This window comes from Lemur catta, chromosome 1, assembly GCF_020740605.2.
Source record: "Lemur catta isolate mLemCat1 chromosome 1, mLemCat1.pri, whole genome shotgun sequence".
Taxonomy (NCBI): Eukaryota; Metazoa; Chordata; class Mammalia; order Primates; family Lemuridae; genus Lemur; species Lemur catta.
The window spans coordinates 208,774,128-208,790,868 of record NC_059128.1 but is presented as its reverse complement, the minus strand read 5'-3'; the positions used below and the strand labels follow the sequence as shown (position 1 = coordinate 208,790,868).

At 37.0% G+C, this 16,741-nt stretch overlaps 1 protein-coding gene across 4 annotated transcripts in view; it reads right to left on the bottom strand.

Annotated features, from left to right (window-relative positions):
- Positions 1 to 13,655: 13,655 nt before the first annotated feature.
- The window catches only part of KLHL24 (kelch like family member 24), a 34,688-nt gene continuing 31,602 nt past the window's right edge, over positions 13,656 to 16,741 (bottom strand). For all 4 annotated transcript variants that reach the window (XM_045539775.1, XM_045539776.1, XM_045539777.1 and 1 more), the window contains one exon: positions 13,656 to 15,309. In XM_045539775.1, the coding sequence (XP_045395731.1) occupies positions 15,109 to 15,309 (201 nt within the window). In that variant the 3' untranslated portion in view covers positions 13,656 to 15,108. The remainder of the gene's footprint in view (positions 15,310 to 16,741) is intronic.

Sequence of the window (16,741 nt, the reverse complement as noted above, 5' to 3'; positions counted from 1 at the left end):
TCTTATAGGCTTTTTAAAAAAATTTTTTATTTTAATGAGGTCTCTGTTGCCTAGGCTGAACTCAGAACTCCCAGGCTCAAGGGATCTTCCCACATCATCCTCCGGAGTAGCTGGGACTACAAGCGTGTACTACCGCATCTGGCTTTTCTTACAGACTCCGCCTAATTGGGAGAGGGGAATGGGGTGGTTTGGATTGCTCACCAGTCTGTTAGTAAACGTGTGGGAGTGACATGGGAGCGGTGGTGGATGCTAAATGTAAAATATTAGTGAAAGGAAAAGCAAGTGTTATTAAAGTTAGTCAGGAAAGTTTCAGGAATGCCGACACTGACCCAAGAAAAGGAGTCCAGTGGTTGAGGGTGGCGCTCATGCTGGGAGCTGGTGCCCAACAGCTTGAGGGGCTCAGGTTGGGGTCGAGGAGCTGGCTGAAGGCAGCAATCAGAGAAACAAGGCTAGCATGAGAAGGATAGCGAGCTCAGAGCTCTGCGTAATAGTAGAATGAGGAAGCTGGCTCAGATGGAAAATGTTGCTAAGCTCTGACCCAGAGATACCCAGGCCCAAGGTATCCTGGCCTCCTTCCTGGGAAGACCAACTACCCTTGCTAAGATTAATAGGAGTGGGACCCCCAGAAGGCTTAAGGTGATGAGGTGCCCTTACCTGAATGCAGATACTAATTAGACTGAGATTAGTAAAATGAGAACCCCACTTTTGAACAGCCCCAGGAATACTGTTAAAGTCATTAGAGCCTGGGAATCATACTCAGACAATTAAAAATAAATGATTGTCCCCAACCAGGTCAAAACATGAAACCAAATGTCTGATTGGCCTTTTGAGATTTGGCAAAACAGTATCCTACCCTTGTAGATTTTATTGTGCCCTATCATAACCCAAAAGAGTCCATGTATGCTACTTCTCCTATGCTAAATACTGAATATTTGTGACCCCCCAAATTTATATATTGAAACCTGATCCCCAATCTGACAGTATTTGGAGGTGGGGCCTTTGGGAGGTGATTACATCATCAAGGTGGAATCCTTATGAATGGGATTTGTCCCCTTGTTAAAGAGGCCCCAAAGTGCTCCCTTGCCCCATCTGCCCTGTGAGGACACAGAATTCAGAAGATAGCTGTCTATGAATTAGGAAAAGGACCCTCACCAGAGGCTGAATCTGCAGGAAGACACCTGGATATTGGACTTTCCAGCCTCCAAAACTGTGAGGAATTTCTGTTTGTAAGCCGCTCAGTCTATAGTATTCTGTTGTAGCAGCTCAGGTGGACTAAGACACCCTCCATGTGGATGGTATAGTCATCACATAATACAAACATTGGGGGTGGGGGACATGATGTAAGACATTGTCATTTATTAAAAAAAAAAATGGATATCTGCCCCAGAAGGAAACTTTCTGTAGTTGGAACTGGTGGGTTTCTCTGTGTTTTTTTAATATAAAAATAAAGCCTCTAGATATGGAGATATTGGAATACTCATTCATTGCTGGTGGGACTACAAAAGCGTACAGCCACTTTGGCAAACAGCTTGGCAGTTCCTCAAAGTGTTTAACATAGAGTTACCATGTGACCCAGCAGTTCCACTCCTAGGTAAATATTGAAGATAAATGAAAACATATGTCCACACAGCATTTGTACACAAACGTTCATAGCAAAAACTTGTATCTCAACAGAGTTGTTAATAAAAGAAACCTCTGGTGGGAGGATTGCTTGAGGACCAGAGTTTGAAACCAGCCTGGGCAACATAGCGAGACCCTATCTCCACAAAAAATAAGTAAATAAATTAGCTGAGTGTGGTGCTGTGCACTTATAGTCCCAGCTACTTGAGCCCAGGAGTTCGAGGCTGCAGTGAGCTATGATCATGCCATTGCACTCCAGCCTGGGGCAACAGAGCCAGACTCTGTCTCTTTAAAAACAACAACAACAACAACAACAACAAAAACCTCTGGATGTAGACTAAAAATGTCTAAAAATTACTTCTACAGGTAAGGTAAAATAAATACAAAATTTCAGTTGTTAATAGGCAGGTTTCTGTTATGAGTTGGTTCTGATGAAATATGGACAATGCAAAAAGGGGAATGTGCAAAAATGGTTGTACTTAAACCTTTGGGTCAAGTTTTTAAAGATTGAAGACTTTTTATTTTAATTTGGTTGTATTTATTTATATCTTTAATCAGCTTTCAAGTGCCCAATTAATATGATACTGAGATATATTCATTTATTGTTTTTAAATTGGACTTCCACACTACAGGTCTCTGTCGTGGAAGATAAAGACACTAGTCCTGAGCTTATTTATTTGTTGAAAGAATTTTTCATATCTTTAATGGTATTTACTTGTGTTGTCCTACATTAGCTTTTATCATAATCTTTTCCTTGCTTTCTATTTTATGGCCTATCCATTCTAGAAATGCCCCCAGGCAAGAGGTATATTCCTGACTGTAAATAGCCCTCATTCTTAAATGTAATAAGAGGCCACTGTTGGCCTAGACCGAGAATGCCCGAAACAAATAATGTTGCATACATCAGGTTGCAAGAATTGATTACTGCCCAGAGTCCTATCCTTTGGACGCTGTTGTTAGACGTCTTATTCTGTCTTCACAATGGGCTACCCAATGGCAGATTTGTGGAACATCGCCCTGTAATCAGATCTTAAGATTTCTCCAATGAAAGTGAACAGGGGACTTTGGTTGGAAAGAGCACCCTTCTATAACTTGACTTTGGCAGGGAGACACACCACATGTATAATTTTTATTTCTCCAAACATTCCCAAAGTCTTCTTTTTTTTTTTTTGTAATATGACCATTATGTTTCTCTTTCTTTGCTTTATTCATAGGCTAAATATGAATTTATCCTATTTTATATGTTCAGAGTAACATGTTTAGAGTAGTAAATTCATGCAGATTTGGTGTTCCCTAGTTAAGCAGCAGATAATGTCAGAACAGTCATTGCTGGGGCTCAGAAACCAATATCCCAATATATGGCAGGCACTTCGAAATGACTGAAGAAGAAGCCTCAAGGTCTCTCTGGCCTTCCCCCACCCCATCCTTTGTCTCTCCCAAAGCACAGGATGAGATAGTTATCCTCTGATGTTCGGTTCTCTGCCCAAAGTCTGACTGTCAAAGAAGAATATTACCTGAGTTTTCATTCACTGAACTCGTATTGCAGGAAGAAAGGTTGAAGTCTGCCAACACATCTGGACAGACTTTTGTCACAAACCATCGTCTGCTCTGCAGGCCCAGCAGACTTTGTCCCAGGCCACTGTACGTTCTTCAAACCCATTGAATTCCCCTAAAAATCATTTGCTACCCCCTAAAATCATCCACACTTCTCCATCGCCCTTTCTCCTGTGAAGGGTATATAACCCCATTGCGTGGTGGTTGTAATCACTCTGGGATTCTCCGCATGTACATTAATAACTTTGTATGCCTTTTCTCCTTTTAATCTGCCTTTTGTTAGTTGATTTTCAGGGAACCTTCAGAGGGTGACAGGGAAGTTTTTCCTTAGCCCCTATATCATACATGTGCCTAAAGAAGAACTGTTCTCATTATAAAAGAAACAAAAGGCGGGGAAACTGTCAGGGAATTTTTCCTGCTGCTTTGGATTCTATTCTCTATAAATAAGACCAGATTGAGAGTTTGGGTAATCAGAGTTTGTGTATAGACCGAGTCTGGTTTTCATGGCCCCAAATGCAGGCAGTCTGTTTTAAAGGAAAAAATCATAATATTGATTGATATGATAAACTGATAGCTGTGAAAGCTCATATGATTTTTTGACCCTTAATTACATATTCCTTGTACAATGCTGACATCTATATTTTGTATAAAAGATGTATGCAACAACAGAGGGATAAAAAGCTGTGTCTCCCCCTTTCCGTTTAATCACCCCGGTTCCTCGTTTTTGAAACTCTTCTTTTAGGTGTGGTATACACAGTAGCTTGGCAGATTTAGCATTCATTCCCAACCCTTTCTCTTTTCCCTTCTTCTGTAGAAGCTGGAAAGTTAAACATTCAATTTCCCACCTACCCTTGCAGCCAGGGTTGGCCATCTGACCATGTGACTAATACTTGGCTTTCTCATCAATTCTGTGAGCTTCTGGCACCTTCCAATAAATTCCCTATTCAGAGAGAGTTGGTTTCACTTGCAAGCCAACAAGGAATGTTGATCTTCAGCAAGGCACTTAGGAGGCTCTTCCACTTAAGAGATGATGAAGGTCTTAACTAAGGCATTGATAGGGAGGATATAAAGATAAATAGATAGATAGATAGATAGATTTAGATGTCAAAGAGGAAGAGTTCCTGGCACTAAATAAATAAATATTTGAAATGCATGTTTGAATAACAGAAGAGATTACTCCTGTATTTCTGGCTTTGATAGGCAGTCAATATTGTTGCTATTAACCAGAAGAGAAAATGCAAGATAAATGGGTATTTTTGGAGAAAGAGGTTTTGGAATTTCAGGTGCTAGTAGTTCCATATTAAGAACTCAGATAGAAATTTGTAGAAGACATTTGGATATATGAATCTTGACTGAACATTAGATTTTGGAGTCATCAAATACAGTCAAAACTGGAGCCTTGGCCAGGCGAGGTGGCTCACGCCTGTAATCCTAGCCCTCTGGGAGGCCGAGGCGGATGGATCGGTTGAGGTCAGGAGTTCGAGACCAGCCCGAGCGAGACCCCGTCTCTACTAAAAATAGAAATAAATTATCTGGACAACTAAAAATATATATAGAAAAAATTAGCTGGGCATGGTGGCGCATGCCTGTAGTCCCAGCTACTCGGGAGGCTGAGGCAGTAGGATTGCTTAAGCCCAGGAGTTTGAGGTTGCTGTGAGCTAGGCTGACGCCACGGCACTCACTCTAGCCCGGGCAACAAAGTGAGACTCTGTCTCAAAAAAAAAAAACAAAACAACAACAACAACAAAAAACTGGGGCCTTAGGAGTAGACAAAATTACCCAGAGTATTTTCTGCAGAGGAAGAGGAAAGCCTGATGATTACTCTTAGGACAGAGGTGTAGAAAGAGCCCATAAAAAAGAAGTGAAAGGAAAAGTAGGAAAGAGTTCTGTGACTGTAGCCAAGACAGAAAAAATGAAATCAATAGCATCAAAGTTGTAGGGGGATTAAATAAGGTAAGGACTTCAGATTTAGCAACAAAGATGTAATTGGCGATCTGGCAAGTACAATTTCGGTTGGGTTATGAGTATGTGAGCCAGACTGCAGTGTATTCAGAAGCTGGCATTTATCCTCCTTGAAGACACAGAATGTCATATTCACTTTTTCAATCCCAGTAGGAAACATTTTGCCTGACTTGTATTAAGGACTCCAGGTTTGTCAAATAAATAAATGAATAAAATCTCTAAGCTGTTAATAACTACCATTGCTGACTAAGCACCATTGCCAAGCACGTGCTAAGTGCTTTTACATTCTAACTTAATGCTCATGATAAATCTATATAGGAAGAGACGAAACTGAGGCTTAGAAAGGTTAAATATTTTGCCCTAAAACACACAGGTAGTAAGTTTTAAAGCTAGCATTGGAACACAGTTCTGACTTCAAAACCATATTTTCACATTATGGTGCCACCAACCCTAGTCTAAGTATAACAACTAGGATTTTCAGAAAGCCAGGTTCAGTCGATGGCTCCACATTGCTAACTTTGTGATCAGGACTAGGGCAATGATTCCTAAGAGACCTTTCCTTGGGGGAGGAGGGGTTGCCGCATGTGCTGGTCCTGTGTGAGAGGCAGATGCCGAGATGGGATTAAACATGTAAGGATTTTAGTAAAAACATGCAAGGATATGCCCTATGAGGGAAAACATGGAGGAAGAGTGCCAGAGAAGGCTTGGAGAGCCATTAGATCCCAAAAGCAAGTGAAGAAGAAAGAGAACGTTGGGTAGAGGGTTCCTACATTGCCATGTAGTCTAATGAAGGTTGAACAAAGCAGAAGGGGAGTCCTGGAGGCAAAATCCACCATCAGAAGGGAACTGTGTCTCTCCCAGGAACAGGTGTGCTTTAGTATTCCTGCCTCAAGTCATTGGCTGGGAGCAGCCCATGGGAGGTGTGGCCTTAGCACAAATGCAAGGCAGCTGGGGAATCATTTGGTCAGTTACACTCTGTAGTTGGAGGTCAGCCAGGCCCATTTCCATGGCTACCACATCATGCTAGAAAGCTTCTTGGAGAAGGGTTGTATTTTGTTTTGCCTCTGTTTACCCACCTGCTGACATAGAATTCCTATAAAGTCTTAATATCATTGGTATCTTACCAAATCTCAGTAGAATGTAATGTGTGGGGCCAGGCACGGTGGTTCATGCCTGTAATTCTAGCACTTTGGAAGGCCAAGGCCACAGGATCGTTTGAGGTCAGAAGTTTGAGACTAACTTGAGCAAAAGCAAGACCCCATCTCTAGAAAAAAATAGGAAAATTAGCTGGGCACGGTGGTGTGTGCCTGTAGTCCCAGCTACTTGGGAGGCTGAGGCAGGAGGATCGCTTCAGCCCAGGAGTGTGAGGTTGCAGTGAGCTATGATCATGCCACTGCATTCTGTCCCGGGCAACAGAGTGAGACCCTATCTCAAAAAAAAAAAAAAAAAAAAAAAAAGACTGTAATGTGTGGTAAACAACTAACTAAGATCTTTAAAAATTATCTTTTCTCCTTCCATTGGGAGATTTATCACATTTTATCAAAAAAAAAAAACTACATGAGTGCTCAAAGCCTTGTTTCTTTAGCACAAATTCCTCTTTAGCACTTCAGTTATAATATGCAAGTATGGAATAATGCATTTATCAAACTATGACTCAAAAATCCTGTTTTAAGGTCTATCTTTAACAGACTCTGGTATAGCCATAGGAACCAGAATTGGTGATTAAAACATCAAGTACCTCTGTGCCAAGCATGGTATTAGAATACAAAGATGAACAAGTGATTTGTGCCTCAGTCTTAATTTATAAAGGTCACTGGCGGACGACATGGAGAGGTCAATGCCATTGGAAGAAAAGGTTAATGTTCTTCAGCTTGCCTGCAGATGACAGGCATGGCCACAGAGGGAAGAGCCAGTGCTGGTCAGGAGGCAGACAGGAGTCAGGGGAAAGCATAGGCAACAACCTTTACTGGGGTTTCCTCGGGAAAGGCAAAGGCAGGGCAAGGTTAACGGTTTAGGATTGGCTAGTTTGAGTAATTCTGGCTGACTTTGAGGCACAGGGGGTGCCCCTAGTTGTCTGGTACCTGGCCCTGGGTTGAATTAGGGCAGGGAAAATAATGGTTTCGTATGTGAGACTTAGATAAAGGAGGTGGCTGGAGATATGGCCATGGGATTCGTTGGTTTGTATGTGGAAGGCAGGCTCACTGGGAGTTGGTTACTGCTGTCTCTAGGAATTAGCTAGCCCTGGTAGGGGTAACCTCTCTCCAGTCAGCAAGGCCTCCAAAAGGTGTCAAAACATTTTAAAATATGGAAAATAAAAAATATGACTAATACAAAATTTAGTTCCAGTCTTCAAAAAGACCCCAATATAATTGGGAGGAAACCGTAACTTTTGATTTTCTGTCTCCATTATCAGTTAACAAATAGCAGAGAAGCAGAAGGCAGGCATAGTCCATTTTCCCCCTCATTCCATTAGGAGAGTGGGTGATTTGTGTTAAAGAGAAAATTTAAAATACAAGAGGCTCCTACTTATCCATTGTCCACAGTTTTCCAAATATGAGCTAATGAATATTTTTAATTCTTTCAATTCCTTCCCTGCCTTTGCACATTGCATTTTTGTCCGCTGGTCCAGACCAGCTGCATAGAGAAGGTGCCAACAGTGTAAGATAGATGTTCATCTGAATATTTTAAACCAACATTTATGTGCTGCTTTTCTGTGCCAGGACCATGTTCACCCTTGAATATACACTGTGTAATCTCATCTCCTTACAAGAAGCCTGTGAGTGTTATAGCTGTAGTTCCCTAAACAGGGGAAGTAAGACTCAGAGACGTAAATGGCTGTATGGCAGAGCACTGTTTGAAACCGGACCTGATGAAGCCTGTGCACTTTACAGATGTGGCTACAGAGTTCAGTCAAATGAAAACAACTGTAACATTTCCTACTTAAAAAGCACTCTAACTTGCCATTTTATTTTGACGGCATAACTAATACTAAGCATGAACAGCTAAGCATTATATGTGCTCCTATGACATATTTTATATCTTTTCAAAAATTTACTTTTGTCAATGCAAATTCAGACATTACTTCTCCAGTAAATAATAAGCCCAGGCCTTCTCATCTATTTCAAATTTATTGAAATAAATTTTCTTAAGTTCTTTACCCTCAGTATTGCTATAGGGGATATCTTCAAGAACCAAATCAAAAGAACACCAGAGTGCAAATGTTATAGATTACCTTCTAGTAATTAAAATTGTTTTTGAATAAGTAATACTTTAATGTAGTTCAGACTAAAAAATTGATTTCATATATTTATATATTAGGTCATTAAACATGAAATGTCTGATTTTGAATCAAAAGTGTAATTATATCTCAAACAAGAAGCAGTACAGTTCATCAAAGTATGCGCCTACTATCGACACAATTTTGCTATCTTAACGATAGCTTGTTTATGCCAGCAGCGAAGAAGCATGGAGAGCGAGTAGCAATGAAATCGTGAAAGGCGTTTTCCACAGCTTGTTGAGAATTGAATATTTTTCCTTGCAAGGAGTTGTCCAAAGCCTGGAAGAAGTGGTAGTCAACTGGTACAAGGTCTGGGGAATACAGTGGATGACAGAGAGTTTCCAAGTCTAGCTTCTGTAGTGTGAGCAGTGATGTTTATGTGACATGTGGTCCAGCATTGTCTTGCAAGAGGATTGGTCTATCTTTATTGACCCATTTGGCTGCTAACTCACAAGCATCCTCGTCATTTCACCTAATTGTTTGCAGCAGACATCCACTGTAATCCATTGACCAGGTTTCATGAAGCTGTAGTGGATAATACCAGTGCTGGACCACCAAACAGACACCATTAGCTTTTTTGGATGAATATTCGGTTTTGTACTGTTTCGGCACTTCATCTTTATCCAACCATTGTGCCGAATGCTTGCGATTGTCAAAAAGAATCCATTTTTCATCACACATAACAATATGGTGTAGAAATGGTTTGCCTTTATGTCTTGACAGCAACCAAAGGCAATCTTTGAGACAATTTCTCTTCTGACGCTTGTTTAATTCATGTGGAACCCTTCTATCCAGCTTCTTTACTTTGCCCATTTGTTTGAAATGGTACAATATTGTTGGAATAGTAATGTCAAACCTTGCTGCTAATTCATGCATAGGCTGAGATGGATTCGCTTCCACTACAGCTTTCAGCTCATCATTGTCCACCTTGGTCTCAGGTTGCCCATGTGGCTCATTTTGAAGATTAAAATCACCACAATGGAACTTCTCAAACCATTGACTTACTGTGCGTTCATTAGCCACAGCCTTCTGAAACACTTCGTTGATATTTTGAGCTGTCTGAGCTGCACTGGTTCCACAATGGAACTCATATTCAAAAATAACACAATATTTGACTTATTCATGGTTTCATAAAAATTGCTCTAAAAAAAACTTGAAAGATAGTCACAAGCCAAAATGCGCATTTGAAAGACTGAGGGTGTACGTTCACAATAAAAATAAAGCAAGAACTGTCAAAATGAAATGCCAGAGATAGCAACTGTCAAACTTAGTACTTAAGGAAATCAGACATTTCATACTTAATAACCTAATACAATTACATATGATATATATAATATATAAAGTGTGCAGTAAAGTTTCCTTGATACCAGTCCTTCTCCCACCATTTCCTTTCCTCATATACACTAATATTTTTAGTTTCTTCTTTATTCCAGTTATTTTATGGATATACTAGTAAATACACACATGTATTTATTTATATCTATATAAATACATATAGATATAAATATAGTATTTTCCCCATCCCGTTTTGGCACAGCCATTTGGATATATTTAAAATAAAACAAAACAACAATTTTTTGGTAAACGAAATTTAATACAACCATATAGTCAAGTAATAATGGTTAAAAGACATTTTACTAATACAACTTTAAAAAATTAAACTATGCAAGAAGTATATTTAAACAAAATATACTACATGTGCTACAACTGAATTGAGAACAATGAAATACAAGGCGTTTTTTTTTTCCCACTGTGAAGACTCTGGAGCCTCTGAAAGCAAATGACTTTTGGCTGCCACAGGTCTGTACTAGTTGTAAAAGCAGATTATACTTTTGCTCAACTTTAAAATTGTGTTGTCTTAGATAGCTCAGGAAACTCTCAATACAATTTTAAATGAAAAAACTATGGGCAGGGATGATGGGGATGGGAAGAGTAAGTGCTTTTTAAAGAAAGTCAAATGAAAAAGCCTGTAGAGGAAAAAAAATAGTACATAAAGAATGGAACAAAAATAAGTAGATATACTTTTTTTACAGTAGATGTAGACATTGTAAATGATGTTTACAAGGGTTTAATCAGGGTAAGATAGATGTTCATCTGAATATCTTAAACAGCACCTAGGTATCAAAAAATAAAAATAAAAAATATAATAAAACTCCAAACACTCACCAACCTCCCTTAATATTCTCATTCTGCCCAGCAACCACTTGGTTGGTGCTCATCAAGAAATTTAAGAAGGAGAAGTTTATTTACTCTATAGGAAACAAATATGAACCTTATCTAAGGTAAACTTAAATATTTAAATTGGAAAAGAGTTGAAATAGTACTAGAGAACTTAAGGCACATAAACAATTCAGGTGCAGTTATTTTAAAAACATTAAAACAAATTCTTTTCTTTGGAACAATATATAAAATAAGTTATGACTGTTGCTGTTCTAAAAAATTATTTATGCTGATCATCTTTTAGCACTAGGTAAATTTAATATCTAAGGCCATCACACAAATGTAAAACATTCATATAAAACATTTAAAAATGTCTAAAGTATGTTGCAAACATCTCTGGAATTATCAATTCACACTCCTGGCTCAAGTGGTTTCTGGTGCCTAGCATTAGATCTGACAGTAAGTATAGCTAGCTAGTCAAACCTACTGCCTTAAAGGTCAAATTGCCCCATTCTGGTTACTTGGTATGGTGAACTTATTTATTTAACTAAAAAGAATAATGGGGTGAGGTGATGTAAACTTGTCTTTTAATATGATGCACAAAAAATTCTAATAAGGCCAAAAACTATGTTGAGGTTAACTGGTGTCTTGAGTTTACTAAAACAAAGGCAGTCCATAGGAAGCCTTTAAGAGTCATTGTCTGTCACTTGGCACCACATAAATAGCTCCCTCCTCTTTGAAAATACAGTTTGAAGTAGATGTTGTCTTTTCCCCATATAAATCTCAAGACATAAAAGGCACACACAAATAATTCAACCCCTCTCTTTTCATGTATAGGTTCTCACAGCAATTTTTAAAAAAAATCTATTGCCATATCCAGACAATAGAAAAAATAAAAACAAACACATACCTGGTTTGCATATTGACAAAAGTGGTATAATTGAACCTTTGTCTTTCCTGAGTTCCAAAAAGGGTATTTGACAGTAGAGATACATAAATAATTCATATTCACTAAAAGAAAATGTATCAGTCCACAAAACATTTTCATCTTTCTAAATATAAAAGGATGAATGTTTAACCACCGTCATGTGTGAAGCCCCTTTATACCAAATTAAATTTACTCTAGAACCATGAATTGAAGGTTAGGTATGGCACTTTAAATACCCCAAACAGGCAAAAATGAGAAGTTAATACCCTCCCTGAGTATTTACATCATCTTTTCTGAACACCTGGTTTAAATGGAGTAAATACCTATATTTTCCGTCATCTAGGAAAAAAAAAAGGTTACTGAAGATCCAATAGGCTACCATTTCATACCTGTGCAGTAAAGTCAGCAGTAAGATTAGAGAAGAAAAGGAGGAAGTTCTTCTGCTATAAAAATTAGATCACTTTGTAGCTTACTCACATACAGGAAAACATTAAAAATGATTAAAGTTCATGAAACAAAAAACCCACAGAAAACAAAACCAACTGTACTTTTCTGTTATTCCACAAAGCATACCTTTGAATTCCCTTTCCAACTGAGGTATCCTAACAGCTGGGTTTAGCAAACTCATTTCTTCTGACCTTGTAAAACCAAATGTGTTATATAGATTCTGATTGTGTACAAGTCATCATTACTAATATTCATTATGCACTTTCAAATGTAAAAAAGCTCTCAACATGCCCAAATAAGTCTTCTGGAATTGGATTTAGTATGGTCAACTAATTTTTAGTTTATGTGCTTTTTTTATGACCATCACAGACTGCTAAAATTCTTGGTGTATGTATATATGTGTGTACACAACCATACTATCTACATATATACATGTGCATATATACATACATTCTAACCCAAAGGCTCATATGAGCATCACCTATCAAAAGAAATATCTGTCAACTATATGATAACTGAGTGAATATAATCTGACACCAATTTGATTAATATATCCTTTTTGATATACTAATTATACTCTAAAATTCTTTTTTATCGAGGCTAACACCATTATTTTATCAAGAATTAGTATAGGAAGATAAATAATTTTGAAAAATTAAAATAATGAGCTAGGCATGGTGGTTCACGCCTATAATCCTGGCACTTTGGGAGGCTGAAGTGGGAGAATCACTTCAGGCTAGGAGTTCAAGACCAGCCTGAGCAACACGGCAAGACCTTATCTCTACAAACACCAGAAAAATTAGCCAGGTGTGGTGTGCACCTGTAGTCCCAGCTAATCAGGAGGCTGAGGCAGGTGGGTCACTTGAGCCCAGGATTTTGAGGTTGCAGTGAGCTATGATGATACCACTGTATTCTAGTCCAGGCAACAGAGTGAGACCCAGTCTCAAAAAAAAAAAGATTTGGGTAACTTTAAAAATAGTCACTTAAATTTTCTAAAATTCAAGCTAAGTTCTTGGTGGCCTTCAACATAAATTACAACTACTTAATTTATGTAGTTTTAAATTATGTAGAGAAAGAAATTAAACAATATTGCTATGAGGTCTGTGTTTAAACAAATTTTTTAGGATCTCATTTCAAATTTACTATTATAAACACATGGATATTAAAAATAAATGTATAACAAAATAAAAGCAAATAGTTAATACTTTCACAATAGATAAAAATACTAGAAAACAAAGTTACCTTGAGAAAGTCTTTTTTATGTGAAATATCGGTATTTATGAATGGGCAAGATCTTACAAATACACATGAAAAATAACAACTATCATTTGTATAATCCTCAGCATTTACAAAACTTTTTCATACATTATCTCATTTACTGTAAATAACTTCTGAACTAAATAGGTTCTATTATCTATAAAAGTATAATGCAGAAGTAGATGTTTACTCTAAAATTGAAGTATCCCAATTGTACCTACAGCTATCTTTCAACTAAAATAATGGAAAATTGTTTTCTGAATTGCTCTGATAGTTATCACAAAAAGGTATATATCATTTTAAAATTATGATTTAAAAAATAAAAATTCCCCCAAAATTTGTAAGTTTTTCAGAGTTTTCCTCAGAATTTAGATTCTAGCTAAGCATTAAAGGATTAAAGTTTCCAATGTCTATTTGAAATCTCTGTATCATTCTAAGATGAGGAAAAAAAGTTTACTAATGTTAGGTTTTTGATTACAACCTTGGTTTTAAGAGAAATCTGGCGACACTATCATCACATATTTGCATCATCTCTCCTATGACAAGGAATATACAAGTATAATGTGAGAGACAATAGTGACTGGGAAGTAAAAATAGAGCAAGCTACCTGGAACGTCCCTAAAATGTTGTAAATTATTAGGTGTCCACCCACAATCATGATAATCACTTATGCTATAGTTCCTGCCATATCTATCTATTTGCCTTAGAAAAAAATTTTACATTTGTCCCTGAAAATTGATAAGCTTTATAAACTGGAGTTGAGAAATCTAGACAAAAGCAGTTTGTTGTATAGAAGCTTGAAAATGTTGATCAATATTGGTACCAGTGGGTACCAAATAAATGAAAGACTTATCTTAGAAGATGGGAACTACTGCTAAGTTTTTTCCAGACAGCTAACTTTAAAAGAAAAATGGACCCACTGAGATAGCTGGTCCCTGCTTTATCCTATTAAAGGTACCTTAACCGTACAGACTCTAGAATCTTTAGCTGTTCACAAGAAAATAGGATAACCCAAGGAAAAGGTCCTCACCCAAAGCACCATACTAATGAGATCAAACCCTACTGGGCTGGGGAGAAAACCTGTCTTTGTTTTTCACAAGACAATATTGCAAAATGGATTTCAACTCATTTGTCAGATTCAAGAAAAGGAGCTTCCTTAGAGGATTTAGAGATGATGCATAAATACTTTGAGAGCCACAGTGGGTCATTTTTCCCTTTAATGGTTATTTAATTTTTCTGAGGAATTAACCTGTGATTTAAATCCCCCTTTTAGGAGAACTGCAAAACATGTTTAACAGACAGCAATTCTAAGAATGAAGTCACAATAATTAATATTTTATGATACGTGAATTGTTATCACTATATTTTTATCAATTACAGGGAAAAAAAAACCTTCAATAAAATTAATCAGTTTGGATATACTTCGTGAGTGACAAAAATTTTTTAAACTGATTTTTTTCCCCTTAGAATGCATTCTGAACATTAGGTGATTCAACCTAAATGAAGCCTCAAGTCATGCAATTTTCTCTACATATATGGCAAAATAAGGAATATACAGTCTTGCAGATAAACATACATAAATGAAGAGACTATTCACAAGTTCCTAAAAGGTATGCAGACGGACATTTTCTACTCCACATAGGCTTCTTACAAATACTTAAAAAGGTACACTCTCAAAGGCCAAGCAACAACCACCATTACCTTTAACAAAAAGAATTTTTTTTTTCAATTATAGGAAAGGCTTTATTACAGTTTGAAAGACAGATATTTGGGGGAGAAAGGCACCAAATTGTTATTTTTACTATTTTTTGCATATGGTACAAAGGAGATAAGTTCCCACTCTGGAGTTTTAAACACATCTCGTCTTGGATCGGTGTGGCTTCTTGGGTGAGGTATCCGGGCTTCAGAGCTTAAAGCATTTCTCATTGTATCTATGAATAGTCACACAACCATGATAGGACACTGGCCTGGGCATTGCAGCTACCCCTGTGATGATACTTGTTGCAGGATCATAACAGAGAATAGTGTCTGTGGCTTCTCCATTTTCCCGTCTTCCACCCAGGATATATATTTTACCATTACACACAGACATACCACAGTTTTCCTGTTTAACCAAATACATAAAAAAAAATTAGCCATTGAAGATAAGGGATTTGGTAACAAACTGGCAAGTTTTAAAATAATGCAAGGAGACATGCGCTAAGGCTCCCTTTTGCCCAACTCTTGTCCTGGATAATTTTATTAATACATGGATGAAGTGAGTGTTAAAATAGATTATATATTAGTAATTGGGGCCAAGATGTGGGAGGTAGGGTGGATATGGTAGATTGATAGAAGGGTTTTAACTTAATGGAAATTAAACAAAAATATCTTTGAAGAGCTTGGCTTGCTTCTCCTATTACAGGAAGTTTATTACAGAAAGTAGCTATTACATGACCAAGGAGTAAGAGCATTACTCATTACATGGCATTATCTACAAGTTGAATGAATGAATGACAGAAATATTTATACCCAAATTAACAAAACAGTGTTATTAGGGGGCCTTGGCTGGGACATAGAAATGAAGCAAATAACATTTTACAGTTAACTTTCCACACAATGGAATTCTTAGTTAAATTTTACTCTTCTCTGTCAATAATATAAAGATGAGGTAATTTTTCAAAGAAAGAATTGACACTAAAAATTGGCTCATTATTTCATGGATCTGGTTATGCTGGAGATCAAATATTCTTCCACTTACATTTAACTTTAATTTAGAAAGTTATTGCATCTTATTATCCTGGTTCCACATAACCAGCAATGAAATAGGTTTTATTAACAAGCTCAATAAGCATTTTTACTCGACCAGATTTGTTGTATATAAATTTCGCTTTTGTATAAGAAATTAAATCTTGATGGACTTATATAATAGAAGGCTACTATCTTCAGGACTGAAAGAATTGGTGATTACTTAAAAATGCCTCTATTAGAGTTTATATATACCCAGACTGACCTGGCCCATTATCATTAATCAATGACACTTTTTTCTAAAATACCACACCACCATGAATTGTAGCAATATGGGCCAAATTATAATATCTTTCATTTAAAGTACAATGAGCTCTTTCTAGCTTTCTATAATGAGCACTAGAGAAATGTGATTTGTTTTTACTTAACTGTGATATGAGACGGATAAAAGATTATACTCATTCTGTACCATGAAGCTGAAGAGCCCTTAGAAAAACTGTGTTATACTCAAACTCTATTCACTATCCTTATAGTCTATGCTGCATCTCTTATATATCCTGCATATAAGATTATCTGCATATAAAATTTCTGAATACAATAAAAGCAAAAAATCTTTAATTTACAGATATAAGTTAGTTCCTGCTATTGAACTTTATAGTTGTGAACTTTATAGATGATGATTCTAAAACAATATATAATTGTATGATCTGCTGAAACATAATTTCAGATAATAATGATCACAATTAAATGAAGCAAGCAACCTTGAAAACAACTATTCCTATCAGGAAATTACTTCTACCAAATATAAT